The sequence below is a fragment of the Hypanus sabinus genome, chromosome 21 (assembly GCF_030144855.1).
Source record: "Hypanus sabinus isolate sHypSab1 chromosome 21, sHypSab1.hap1, whole genome shotgun sequence".
NCBI classification, from domain to species: domain Eukaryota; kingdom Metazoa; phylum Chordata; class Chondrichthyes; order Myliobatiformes; family Dasyatidae; genus Hypanus; species Hypanus sabinus.
Window position 1 is genome coordinate 68,292,894 of NC_082726.1, and position 14,789 is coordinate 68,307,682.

Genomic DNA, 14,789 nt, shown 5'->3' on the forward strand with positions numbered 1-14,789 from the left:
TAAAGGAGAGCATAGCAGGTATAGACAAGTGGGAAGAAAAGAGGTGCTTATGGAGTATGAGCAAGAGAAATCAGGAAGGCTAAAAGAAGGCATGAAGCTGCTCTAGCAGACATGGTGAAGGAGAATCCTCATACATTCTACGGATATGTTAAGAGCAAAAGGATTGTAAGGGACAAAATTGATCCTCCAGATTAGAAGATCAGAATGGTAATCCATTTGTGAAGCCAGAAGAGATGGGGAGATTTTAAAGAATCTTTTTGCATTGGCATTTACTCAGGAGGACACAGAGTCTAGAGAAGTGAGACAAAGAAGCCACAACATGGACCCTGCACAGATTACAGAGTAGGAGGTTTTTGCTGTCCTGAGGCAAAACAAGTGGATAAATCCCCAGGGCCTGACCAGGTGTTCCCTCAGACCCTACGGAGGCAAGTGCCAGGCCCCTAGCAGTGATGTTTAAATCATCCTTAGTGACAGGAGAGGCACCAGAGGATTGGAGGATAGCCAACGTTGTTCCATTGTTTAAGAAATAAACCAGGAAATTATAGGCTGGTAAGTCTGGCATCAGTTGTGAAAATTTATTGGAAGGTATTCTAAGAAGAAGAAGAAGAAGAATAGCCCTTAACTCAGCAGTGGAGTTATTGGGGTACCATCATGATGGTGTTTTCGTGGCAAGCTATTCTTGTTTTTACAAGGCCAAGTTGCTAGCTCGACGCTCAACCCAACTTGGATTCGAACTCGGGAACCTTCGCTCCAGAGTCCGGCGCTGATATTCCTTCATGTCTTCAACCTGAGCCTGAGTCTCCAGAGGGTTCCTGTGCTGTGGAAGATGTCCTGCCTCGTCCCTGTACTGAAGATGCCGCGCCCCCGTGGCTCCAATGACTACAGACTGGTGGCATTGACCTCCCACATCATGAAGACCCTGGAGAGACTTGTTCTAGAGCAGCTCCGGCCTATGGTTAGGCCACACTTAGACCCCCTCCAGTTTGCCTACCAGCCCCGACTAGGAGTTGAGGATGCCGTCATCTACCTGCTGAACCGTGTCTACACCCACCTGGACAAGCCGGCGAGCACTGGGAGGGTCATGTTTTTTTACTTCTCCAGTGCATTCAACACCATCCGCCCTGCTCTGCTGGGTGAGAAGCTGACAGTGATGCAGGTGGATGCTTCCCTGGTGTCATGGATTATTGATTACCGGACTGGCAGACCACAGTACGTGCGCTTGCAACGCTGTGTGTCAGACAGAGTGGTCAGCAGCACTGGGGCTCCACAGGGGACTGTCCTGTCTCCCTTTCTCTTCACCATCTACACCTCAGACTTCAACTACAGCACAGAGTCTTGCCATCTTCAGAAGTTTTCTGATGACTCTGCCATAGTTGGATGCATCAGCAAGGGAGATGAGGCTGAGTACAGGGCTACGGTGGGAAACTTTGTCACATGGTGCGAGCAGAATCATCTGCAGCTTAATGTGAAAAAGACTAAGGAGCTGGTGGTGGACCTGAGGAGGGCTAAGGCACCGGTGACCCCTGTTTCCATCCAAGGGGTCAGTGTGGACATGGTGGAGGATTACAAATACCTGGGGATACGAATTGACAATAAACTGGACTGGTCAAAGAACACTGCAGCTGTCTACAAGAAGGGTCAGAGGCGTCTCTACTTCCTGAGGAGACTGAGGTCATTTAACATCTGCTGGACAATGCTGAGGATGTTCTACGAGTCTGTGGTGGCCAGTGCTATCATGTTTGCTGTTGTGTGCTGGGGCAGCAGGCTGAGGGTAGCAGACACCAACAGAATCAAGAAACTCATTCGTAAGGCCAGTGATGTTGTGGGGGTGGAACTGGACTCTCTGACGGTGGTGTCTGAAAAGAGGATGCTGTCCAAGTTGCATGCCATCTTGGACAATGTCTCTCATCCATTTCATAATGTACTGGTTAGGCACAGAAAGGAGTATGTTCAGCCAGAGACTCATTCCACTGAGATGCAAAACTGAGCGTCATAGGAAGTCATTCCTGCCTGAGGCCATCAAACTTTACAACTCCTCCCTCGGTGTGTCAGACACCCTGAGTCAATAGGCTGGTCCTGGACTTATTTCCACTTGGAATAATTTACTTATTATTATTTAATTATTTATTGTTTTATATTGCTATATTTCACTATTCTTGGCTGGTGCGACTGTACCGAAATCCAATTTCCCTCGGGATCAATAAAGTATGTCTGTCTGTCTGTATTATTGCGCCACCAAGCGGGACAGGATATATGAGTATTTGGATAGATGTGGACTGATTAAAGATAGCCAACATTGCTTTGTGCATGGTAGGTCATGTCTCACCAATCTTGCAGAGTATTTTCAGAAAGTTACCAAGAAAGTTGATGAAGGCAAAGCAGTGGATGTTGTCTACATGGACTTTAGGAAGACATTTGACAAGGCCCCATATGGGAGGTTGGTCAAGAAGTTCAGTCGTTTGGTATTCAAGATGTGGTAGTAAATTGGATTAGACATCTGCTTGTGAGAGAAGCTATGGAGTGGTAGTAGAGGGCTGCCTCTCTGACTGGAGGCCTGTGATTAGTAGTGGAGTGCTGCAGGGATTGGTGCTGGCTACATTGTTGTTTGTCATCTATATCAATTGTGGACAGTGAGGAAGCCTATCTTGGCTTGAGGGGAGATCTGGACCAGCTGGAAAATTGGGCTGAAAATTGGCAGACTGAATTTAATGTAGACCAGTACAAGGTGTTGCACTTCAGGAGGACAAACCAGGTCTTACACAGTGAATGGTAGGGCACTGAGGAGTGTGGTAGAACAAAAAGATTTGATCCATAATTCATTGAAAGTGATGTCACAGGTTGATAGGGACATAAAGAAAGCTTCTGTCATATTGGCCCTCATAAATCAATGTATTGAGTACAGGGGATGGGATGTTATATTGACATTGTATTAGACATTGGTGCAGCCTTAGAGCATTGTGTGCAGTTTTGGTCATCTACCTACAGGAGAGATGTAAGTAAACAGTATAGAGAAAATTTACACAAATGTTGCCTGGTCTGGAGGACCTGAGTGATAAGGAAAGACTGAATAGGTTAGGACTTTATTCCTTAGAACACAGAAGATTGAGAGGAGATTTGATAGAAATATAGAAAATCATGAGAGGTATAGATAGGGTAAATGCAAACAGGCTTTTTCCATGGAGGGTAAGGTGAGACCACAACCAGAGTCAAGTCACTTTTTATTGTCACTTCGAACATAACTGCTGGCACAGCGCACAGTAAAAAAGAGGTAACTTTTTTCAGGACTATGATGCTACATGAAACAGTACAAAAACTACACTGAACTAAGTAAAAGCACAGAAAAAAACTACACTAGACTACAGACCGATGCAGAATTGCATAAAGTGTACAAAACAGTGAAGGCATTGCAATAAATAATAAACAAGCCAATAGGCACAGTAGAGGGCAGTAAGTTGGTGTCAGTCCAGGCTCTGGGTATTGATGAGTCTGATAGCTTGGGGGAAGAGATTGTTACATAGTCTCGTTGTGAGAGCCTGAATGCTTCAGTGCCTTTTCCCAGACGGCGGGAGGGAGAGGAGTTTATATGAGGGGTGTGTGGGGTCCTTTATAATATCGTTTGCTTTGCAGATGCAGCGTGAAATGTAAATGTCTGTAATGGCGGGAAGAGAGACCCCAATGATTTTCTCAGCTGACCTCACTATCCACTGCAGGATCTTGTGATCCGAGATGGTGCAATTTCCGAACCAGGCAGTGATGCAGCTGCTCAGGATGCTCTCGATACATCCTCTGTAGAATGTGGTGAGGATGGGGGGGAGGGGGGGGTGGGAGATGGACTTTCCTCAGCCTTTGCAGAAAGTAGAGACGCTGCTGGGCTTTCTTTGCTATGGAGCTGGTGTTGAGGGACCAGGTGAGATTCTCCGCCAGGTGAACACCAAGAAATTCGGTGCTCTTAACAATCTCTACCAAGGAGCCGTCGATGTTCAGCGGGGAGTGGTCGCTCTGTACCCTCCCGAAGTCAACAACCATCTCTTTTGTTTTGTTCACATTAAGAGACAGGTTGTTGGCTCTGCACCAGTCCGTTAGCCGCTGCACCTCCTCTCTGTAAGCTGACTCATCGTTCTTGCTGATGAGACCCACCATGGTCGTGTCGTCAGTTAACTCAATGACCTGGTTCGAGCTGTGTGTTGCAGCACAGTCGTGGGTCAGCAGAGTGAACAGCAGTGGACCGAGCACGCAGCCCTGGGGAGCCCCCGTGCTCAGTGTGATGGTGTTAGAGATGCTGCATCTGATCTAGACTGACTGAGGTTTCCCAGTCAGGAAGTCTAGGATCCAGTTGCAGAAGGAGGTGTTCAGGCCCAGTTGGCTCAGCTTTCCAATCAGTTTCTGGGGGATGATTGTGTTGAATGCTGAACTGAAGTCTATGAACAGCATTTGAACATACATGTCTTTTTTGTCCAAGTGGGTTAGGGCCAGGTGGAGGGTGATGGCAATGGCGTCATCTGTTGAGTGGTGGGACGGTACGCAAACTGCAGATGGTCCAGTGAGGAGGGCAGCAGGGTCTTGATATGCCGCATAACGAGCCTCTCGAAACACTTCATGATGATGGATGTGAGTGCAACGGGACGGTAGTCATTCAGGCAGGACACTGAATACTTCTTCAGCACGGGGACGATGCTGGCGGCCTTGAAGCATGTTGGAATGGTGGCGCTGATCAGGGAGATGTTGAAGATGTCAGTGAGAACATCTGCTAGCTGGTCTGCACAACCTCTGAGCACTCTACCAGGAATGTTGTCTGGTCCAGCAGCCTTCCGTGGGTTGACCCTGCACAGGGTTCTTCTCACATTGGCCACGGTGAGACACAGCACCTGGTCATTTGGAGGAGGGGTGGACTTCCTTGTCGACACATCATCTTCCGCCTCAAAATGAGCATAGAAGTTATTCAGCACATCTGGGAGGGAGGCATCACCTGCACAGTCAGGTGATGTTGTCCTGTAATTGGTGATGTCCTGGATGCCAGGGTGAAAGGTGAAAAGTTTAAGGAAAACATGAGGGGAACCTTCTTCACTCTGAGGGTCGTGAGAGAGTGGAATGAGCTGCCAGCACAAGTAGTGCACACAATCTTGATTCCAATGTTTAAGCGAAGTTTGGACAGGTACGTGTATGGGAGGGGTATGAGGGCTATGGACCAGTGCAAGTCAATAAGAGTTGGCAGTTAAATTGTCCGGCACTGGTTAGATGGGTCAAATGGCCTGTTTCTGTGCCATTTTTTTCTATAACTGTTGTGCAGAGTATCCCCTGTTTGGATGGTGGTGACGGGCTTGGACAAAGTGACCATGGTTTAGGCTGCATCTCCTTTGGGCAAGTCTCAAATGTCAATGTTGGATAAGGTTTCATTGTCAAAGTGCTGGGTGTCATTGTTAATGGTCCCCAAATGTTTTGGCTTGGAGGGAGGAATACATCCTATTTACAATTATTTTACTCTCTCTAGGGGGTGAATGTAAGTTTAACAGACAACAGTAAACAAAGGTGATGCTGGAAATCCAGAGCAAAACATGCAAAATGAACAGAAGACTGTTGAGGTAAAGAGTATGACTAAAGGGAGCCTTTTCTGTCTGGCTGCTGGTGACTAGTGGTGATCCTCAGGGGTCTGTGATGGGACCACTTCTTTTAATGTTATATGTCAATGACTTGGATATGAAGATAGACGGAGGGGCAGGTAGTTTTGAGGAAGTAAAGAGGCTAAAGATGAACTTAGAAAAGAATTAGGAGAATGGGCAAAGAAGTGGCAGATGGAATACAGTGCCGGTAAGAATATGGACACACACTTTCAGAGAAGTGGTGAAAGGAATGATTATTTTCTAAATGGAGAGAAAATACAAAAATTTGAGGTGCAAAGCGACTTGGGAATCCTCATACAGGATTTACCAAAGATTAACTTGCAGCTTGAGTCAGTGCAAATGCAATGTTAGCGGTCATTTCAATGGACTAGAATATAAAAGCAGGGATGTAATGCTGAGTCCTTATAAGGCACTGGTGAGGCCTCATTTGGAGTTTTGTGAGCAATTGTGCACACTTCTCCTCCCTTCCCCCAACCCCTCATCTCCTTTCCCTCCTTCTACCCCTTCCCCTCTTCCCTCCTTTTCTTCCCCCACTCCTCCCAATCCCCTACCCCTCCCCACTATTCCCTCCCATCTCTCCTCTTTATCCACTCCCTTTGCTGCCCTCCTCTCCTCCCCCTCCTTCCCTCCCTCTCCCCTTCCTCCCTCATCCATCTCTCTCCTCCCCCTCACCTCCACTACTCACTCAGCCCCCCTTCTCTTCCCCTCCCTATCTCTGCTCCTGTCCCTCCCTCTCTCCAATGAAGATCCTCCGACCTGCCCCGTTGTGCGAGAGAGGGAGGGACGGTGATTGGAGCCGCTTCTCCAATGGACTGAGCATCGAGGCGGGGTTCCTCACTGACGGGCTCCATTCAGCCGGCTGGTGTCCACTCGGTCTTCACCCACCCGGGAGAGACGCTGTTCTCGGCCAGAATGCACTGGGTTTCTGTTAGATTGAGTTTGTTAGTTGTATCGATAACCTTTGGTGAGTATGCTTCTTTACTAACGGTTGGTATTTCATTCTCGTTGTTACCCCGCGTTGTATTTCATTTATTTCTCACGCTGAATCTAATTAGTTATATTTTAAACAATGATCAGCTTTCTGGAAAGGTTAAATTCCGAAGTATATTTGCAGTTTGTTAAAACCGCGGACTGCCTGTACATCCGCCGACTCATCAGACAACTATGTCTAACTTACTGGCAACTCTCGGCAAACAGTTGGTAAAACTTCCAGGCTCTCTCGCTGGTTTAAAACGTGCCGGTTATTGTCACAACGGCACACACGGAGAGGTACCAGAGTCTCGGTGGTGACCGGTAAATGCTTGAGACACCAGCTTATACTGTCGCTTCTCCCCGCAGCCGCCTGCTCGCCCTGGTCGGGTCCACTTTCTGAAGTAGAGCACCATGAAATTGTAAGACCCCGTCTCGTGGACTTCACACCGTCCGGGAAGGATCTGCCCCATTCCAAGGTGGGACCGCGACACCCCTCTCGTGCTGTTGGTGGGGCTTTTGTCAGGGTTAGATAGGAGTCTGGGAGAAGCCGAGTGTTGGTTTTCACCCCATTCTGTTAAGTCGCCTCGTTAAGGATCAGATTACCACTAAAAGGGTATACTTAAAGTGGAGGTTGGTAGGTACTTGATAGGGCAACAAAAGTTACTGGAAGAAGATAGGAGATTGCCGTTAAAAGGGATAATAAATCAGCCATGATAGAACGGCAAAGCAGACTCGATGGGCTGAATGGCCTTATTCTGCTCTTATATCTTATTGTCTCATGGTCTACTAGCTGCCTGCTTTTGCTTGTGAAGGAATGCGAAGTCTATCTCCTACCAGCCTAATTCAGACAGGAGAGCCAACCCCTTCTGTTCTTTGTCCTGAATTGGAATGTTTCCCACTTTGCCTTGCCTCAATACCACAGGGTTAGGTCCAGACTGTGGAGAAGCTGGGCTCAGCCCGAGCTGAGGTTCTTCCCATAGTCTGTCAAACAGTTTGGGTACCAGGCTTTATGATGCATTGGTCAGACCACATTTGGAATATTGTGAGCAGTTTTGTGCCTCTTATCTAAGAAGGGATAGGCTAGCATTGGAGCGGTTCATGAGAATGATCCCAGGAATGAAAGGGTTAATGTACCAGGAGCATTTTATGGCTCTGGGCCTGTACTGGCTGGAGTTGAAAAGAATGGTGGGGATCTCATTGAAACCTGTTGAATATTGAAAGCATAGACAGAGTGGATGTGGAGAGGATGTTTCCCATAGTAAGAAAGTCTAGGTTCAGAGGGCACAGACTCAGACTGAGGAATGTCCCTTTAGAACGGAGATGAGGAGGAATTTCTTTAGCCAGAGGCTGGTGAATCTGTGGAATTTATTGCCACAGACGGCTGTGGAGTCCAAATCATTGTATATATCTAAAGTGGAGATTGATAGGTTCTTGATTAGTCAGGATGTCAAAGGTTACAGGGAAAAGGCAAGAGAATGGGGCGGAGAGGGAAAACAAATCGGCCATGATCAGAGCAGAGGTTGGGCTGAATGACCTAATTCTGCACCTATGCCTGTAAAGGTTTAAGCCTGGGCTTTGGTTACCGGTGTAATGGGCCCTTTTAAAACAGTTAAACTGATAATCATTAATGAATTAGACTGTTTAAGAGTTTCTGGAGCCTCCAGAAAAGGAAAGAAGACTTTTTGCCCACATTAAATAGGGCCAATGACTCTGTAATGGTGGGCTCCAGGAGTGAGGGAATGGCACGTTGAATGTAGTCACAAGATGAGTGAGCTGAACAGGATGCTGAGCCGAGGCAGCAGAGAACACAACTACCTTACACATCTCACACATTACACAGCAGAGAACACAACTACCTTACACATCTCACACATTACACAGCAGAGAACACAACTACCTTACACATCTCACACATTACACAGCAGAGAACACAACTACCTTACACATCTCACACATCACACAGCAGAGAACACAACTACCTTACACATCTCACACATTACACAGCAGAGAACACAACTACCTTACACATCTCCTCTCATCTTTAACCTTTTCACATTAAATGGTTATATTTATGAGAGAGAGAGAGATGCGCACAAACACACACAGAACGAGAGAGAAAAGCACACACACACAAAGAAGGAGAGACAGGGATGAATGAGAGAGAGTCAACAAGGGAGGGAGAGACAAGGAGGGAGGTTGAGAGAGACGGGTGGTGGGTGGGAGGGAGAGAGACAGCAATGAAGGAGGGAGCAAGGGATGGAGAGACAGAAGGAGGGAGAGACAGAGGACAGGAGGAGAGAGAGTGAGGGAGGGAAAGAACATAGAACATAGTGTATTACAGGCCCTTCGGCCCACAATGTTATGCTGACCATGTTACCTACTCTAGAAACTGCCTAGAGTACTGCAGTTATTTTCTATTTCTAGTTATGAGATGAGCGCTGGTTTGAGGCTCCCCATAAATTGAGGTTAAATCTCTCCATTTACCCTTTTTGGTTATTTTTTGGGATGTGCTGGGACGGGTGCGGTTGAGCTAGTAAAGGCATTTGACACAGTGATCCTCAGCTAACCCTGTGATATCATTGCCCTATTGTGAAATAAAATTGCACAACAATCGTCATGTTTTTAAGAAAAAAAATCTTCTGATTTCCCCAGGTTGTCTATCCAGAAAGAGTCAGTTATTCTGTACATCTGCAAGGGGAAGAGTTGATTCTTCGGTTGGAAAAGAATGGGTAAGATGGTGACTTCCCCTTCTAGCAGTATCCCCACTGCCAGTTTGAACCCAAAGATCAAACTTGTTTTCTTGAAAGATTGATTAAAGATTAGTTTTATTTGTCGCATGTACATCAAAACATACAGTGAAATGGGTCATTTGCATCAACAATCAACAGACTGCAAGGATATGCTGGGAGCAGCTCGCAAGTGTCACCATGCACCCAGTACCAACATGCCCACAACTCACTAACCCTAGCCCTCGAGGAAATCAGAAGAGACTCACACGGTCACAGTGGCGGCAATTGAACCTGGGTTGCATGCACTGTAAAGCGTTAAGTCAGCTGCTTTGCTACTGTGCCGTCCCTAGATATAAATACGCTCTTGTTTGCTGTTGCTCTCTGTAATGATCAATCGGTTGTCTGAGACAATAATTTATAGATTATGCAGAGATGTGCCACAAGTCTGTTCTAATAGAAAATGAGGAAGAGTTTGCAGCCTGTGTTCTGGCTTGCCTTTCTTGTCTGTGTTGGATCGGATGCGGCCAATACTCGGTGTGGTAGCATGCTCTGCTTGGTTTATATTGTCACAGTGAGAAACTTCCCTTTCATACCGATCACTTCATTATAACACTGCATTGAGGCATATGAGGAAAAACAATAACAGAATGCAGAATAAAGTGTTACACTTACAGAGAAAGTGTAGTGCAGGCAGACAATGAGGAGCAAGGTCACAAGGTAGATTGTGAGATCGAGACTCCATCCTATTCGAAGGGACCATTCAATAGTCTTACAACTCCTGTCCTTAAACCGGTACGAGCTTTCAGCATCTTCTGCCTGATGGGAGAGGGCAGAAGAGAGAATGTCTGGGGTGGCCGGGATGTTTGATTATGCTGGCTGCTTTACTGAGGCAGTGAGAATTGCTCAGAGTCCATGGAGGGGAGGCTGGTTTCTGTGATGTGCTGACATGTGTCCACAACTCCTCAGTTTCATGTGGTCACAGGCCGTACCAAACCATGATGCATCTGGGGAGGGTACATTCTGTGTTGTAAAAATTAGTGATGGTCAAAGGTCCACAGTGTAGGAAGCCTCTGCATTGACTTTCGATCGGCTTGTTCTGGTCGACCTGCGTGAATGACCGAGCAATGATTGAACTATAAGTGTGATGTGCAAGGTTAAAATTTAAGTAATTTTAACATCATTGTGTAGTGTTGCCAGTTCAGATTCAGTGGTTCTGTTGGCAGAGAATTCAGCTACAAGCCCTGGGCTAACCCATAGCTGTATGAGGAACCTGTGCATTTATTAGAGTCTGGGCCGGGGGAATCGGTGTCTTGTGGAGAGAGTGTTTGAAAGGAAAGCATAAGTGTTCTGGCCATTTTATAGAAGGATTTTTCTGTTGCATTTTCACTTTGTCTATATTTTGTGTGTGATCAAAAACATACATTTCAAGTGCAGGGAAGATGGAATATGGATGTGCGTCTCCGGTTGGGATCAGTGTTTTTCATAGATAACTCGACAAAAGAGGAAAGCAGTTAGAAAAACAGGAAACATGCGAGGCAAGCTGATTAAAGATACTTTATTTGTCGCATCCACCTTCACAGGAGCATGAAACAGGTTAACTTCACTGTTAGGTGAGACATGCAGGATACTGAGTGATCAGAAGAAATGGTGGCATTCAAAGCCCAAACACAAATCCCTCCCACCTACACACCTATCCAAATGTCTCTTAAAAGCCTCTAATGTATTTGCCTCCACCACCATACCAGGCAGCGCATTCCAGGCATCCACAACTCTCTGTGTTATAAACCTACCTTCACATCCTCCTTGGATGTATCCACTCTCACCTTAAATGCATGTTCTCTGATATTAGACATTTCAGCCCCGGGAAACAGATACTCTCTGTCCACTCTACCTATGCATCTGATAATCTTGTAAACCTCTTTCAGATCTCCTCAGTCTTTGCCATTCCAGAGAAACTCTCAGCCGGTCAGGCAACATTTGCGTTGAGAGAAACAGTTAGTGCTTCATGTCTGTGATCTTTTGTCAGATGAGAGGTCTTAAAGGGGCTTGAAGCATTGATTTTGGTTCACTTTCCTTCAATGTTGCCTCACCACCGAGGGTTTCCAGTGTTATTTTAACTGATATTTTTTACATCCCACGATATAATGTTGAGAAAGTCTGGGCCCTGTAGAAAGTGGGAACTATAAGGAGAGTTCAGTCATAGGGCTGGGAAAATCACACCTCAGCTGAGCAGAGATCCATAGGTCCAAGACTCTGGGCGAGTTTGCAGCTAGCAGGAGGGAAGAGAGTTTGGTTCTGGTAGCGGAGAGTGAACTGCCAATACTGGGAGAACTCTCCCCTCCTTTCACCTTCACACCATTTCTCTGACACAGCCTCGACTGGCTCCAAGTGGATTGGTAATTTCAGAGCCGATATTTCCCCCTGCCTGGCCAGAATCTGGGGGCTGGAGGCACACAGTCTAGCTCCATTACTCATTTACTCCCAGTTATGCATCCCCTCCATTCCCATTACTACAGTCTCCTCCAGAAGCCTCCTGTTGCCTCTTTGCCTGCCCTCCTTAAATGAGTGACCCTGCCCTATCTCCAGACCCCTCGAATATTGATGGCTGTAACTTCTTGACCCCAACACTGTTTCTGTTTCACACAGATGCCCCACTTTTCCAGAGCTGCTTCACACCTTCCAGTCATCGCACTCCGCATATGTTTAAATCTCTGACACCTCGCCCCACCCTTGTGTTCAGCAACCATGAATTCCACTCTGAATTCCCTACTTTTTTCTGCCACTAGGACAGAAAACTGTCATCTAATTTTTTTTCTGTAGCCTAGAGTTCAACATCCTTTTGTGTAATGTAAGAGGTTGTTCCACTTCCGAACCACTATAAATCCAAAGTAATGTGATGAGAAATTACAGGTATGAAAATACACCCAGCAGCCACTTTATCAGGTTTACCTGTACACCAGCTCATTAATGCAAATATCTTATCAGCCAATCACGTGGCAGCAACTCAATGCACAAAAGCATGCAGACATGGTCAAGAGGTTCAGTTGTTCTTTGGACCAAACATCAGAATGGGGAAGAAATGTGATCTAAGTGACTTTGACCTTGGAATGATTGTTGGTGCCAAAGTTTATGGAACGAGCTGCCAGAGGAAGTGTTTAAGGCAGGTTCAGTAGTGTCTTTTAAGAAGCACTTGGATAGGTCCATGGAGGGGTAGGGGTTAGACCAAGGGTTCTTAACCTTGTTTTATGTCATGGACTCCTTTGGCAGTCCAGTGAAGCCTACGGACCCTTCTCAGAATAATATATTTAAATATATAAAATAATATATATAGGAGTACCAAAGAAACCAATTATATTGAAATCCTGTTAACAAATATCCTGAAGTTAAGCTATTGTTGCGTGTGGAGTCACATGGTTTTAAAAGGGCCATGCGGTCTTACGAAGAGTTAACAATTCTCATTTGAACTGCCCAGTTTTGCAAAACTTTAACAAACAATAAAAATGACTCACCTTCTTCTACACATTGATCAACAAGCAATTGCAGATGGGAAGTAATGGAGAGCAATGTAGATGTTTGGATCACATGTGAGAACATGGACTTCAGAGGCTGGTGGCTGAATGACTACTTGGCGTAGGGCTGCCCAATAGCTGGCCAGCTACATTGCATGAGAATCTGCAGACAAAAAGACTGCAATCTAGTGGCCGATCTAATAACTACCTTAACTTTAAAGCAGTGATGAGCATGCCTTAAACAATATTTTGAGTTATTTGTAACAACTGCAATGTGCTATGAAAATATCTGTGATTTCTATTGGTGACAAAGTCACAGGTAGTGCTAATACTACTGTTGCTTGTTGCCTACATTCATCATTGAAGGAAATGCTAAATTTCAGCTAGAAGTTAGTGAAAATAAAGGTGTATATTTTTCCCATCCAGGTTCATGGATGCCCTGGAATCTATCCACGGACCAACGGGTTAGAGGAATAAGGGGTTAGTTGGGTGGACACCATGGTCACCATGGACTGGATGGGCAGAAGGGCCTGTATGTGTGTAGTATCGCTCTGTGAGATTGCAATATTACATTGACTGACAGGACTCTCAGTGTGGAGTCAGTCCCATGGCAGGTGCTGCCGTCTGAAGGAAGAAGACTTGGTGTGAAATCCAGTAGCAAGGCCATGCTGGTGACAGTCTGCGTTGGTGAAATCTGTATGTGACACTGATACGGGTTATCATCACCTTTCCACTGCTACTGAAATGTCTCGGTCTGATTGTTTTTTTAAACTTTGTGCCCAACAGGGAGCTGCTGGTCAGGCATTATTCAGAAACACATTACACAGAGAATGGAACTGAAGTGGTAGATTCACCACAGCTCAAGGTATTTCACTGACATGACCTAACAACTGGTTTCATTTACATCTCTCTCTCTCTCTCTCTCTCGCACACTTGAGATCCATCTTCAGGACTGGAAAGGGAAGGGGGACAAAGTCAGAATAAGAAAGTGGGGGGAGGAAAAAGAATACAAGGTTGCAAGTGATTGGCGAGACAAGGTGAGGGGAAGGTGGGTGGGGCAAGGGAAGTGAACTGAGGTGGCAGGTGGAAAAGGCAAAGGGTTGAAGGAAGGGGAAAGTGATAGGAGAGGAGAGTGGGAGAAAGGGGAGGAGAAGAGCATCAGAGGGAGATGATAGAAAAGTGAGGAGAAGGAGTGAAACAGGAACCCGAATGGAAAAAGAGAGAAGGGGGAAGGGGATGTAATTACTGGAAATTTGAGAAATTGATGTTCATGCCAGGAGGCTTCCCAGGCAGAATATGAAGTGTAGCTTCCCCAGTCTGAGAGCGGCTTCACGTGGCAGCAGAGGAGGCCATGGACTGACATGTTGGAATGGGAACAGGAGGTCAAATTGAAACGGGTGGCCATTGGGAAATCCTGTCTTTTGCAGCAGACATTTACAAATCATATTTTTGCCTTTCATACTTTAATGTGTAACTGTGATTTTCCACAGGATCACTGTTATTATCACGGAATTATCGAAGGCTTCGCTGATTCTTCAGTCAGTGTCAGCACCTGCACAGGACTCAGGTAAACCATCTCATCCAAGCTGTCATTATCCGTGCCGACTATCTCCTCATTCCTCCACGACTCCACCCCACAATCCATGCCTTATCACAAAGTGAATCAGATTGTAAAGTTGAGGCAAAAACCCAGCCTGGGAGAGTAGATTTGGGGAACGTTCCCTTTCTGCAGGTGGAACCATATGTCAGAAGAGAATTCCATTGCTCAGGCTCGCAGACCCAAGGAAATGTACTTCCAGAGGGACTGGAATCTGACACATCAGCAAATCTGTTGGAGGAACTCAGTGGGTCGAGCAGTGTCTGGAGGGAGAAAGCTTCCTCCCATGAAGGTGCTGAGTCTAATTAATCACAGTAACTTTATACAGCGGCAATCCATAATCCTCCAGCTGGGAATGTCAGAA

At 46.1% G+C, this 14,789-nt stretch overlaps 1 protein-coding gene across 2 annotated transcripts in view; it reads left to right on the top strand.

The window, feature by feature from the left end:
* Positions 1–6,190: 6,190 nt before the first annotated feature.
* LOC132379170 (disintegrin and metalloproteinase domain-containing protein 8-like) overlaps positions 6,191–14,789 on the top strand; it is a 54,863-nt gene continuing 46,264 nt past the window's right edge. The window contains exons 1-5 of one of the 2 annotated variants that reach the window (XM_059946821.1): positions 6,191–6,582; positions 6,957–7,066; positions 9,243–9,319; positions 13,615–13,693; positions 14,319–14,395. In XM_059946821.1, the coding sequence (XP_059802804.1) occupies positions 6,531–6,582; positions 6,957–7,066; positions 9,243–9,319; positions 13,615–13,693; positions 14,319–14,395 (395 nt within the window). In that variant the 5' untranslated portion in view covers positions 6,191–6,530. The remainder of the gene's footprint in view (positions 6,583–6,956; positions 7,067–9,242; positions 9,320–13,614; positions 13,694–14,318; positions 14,396–14,789) is intronic. The other variant, XM_059946820.1, reaches the window with a different exon arrangement.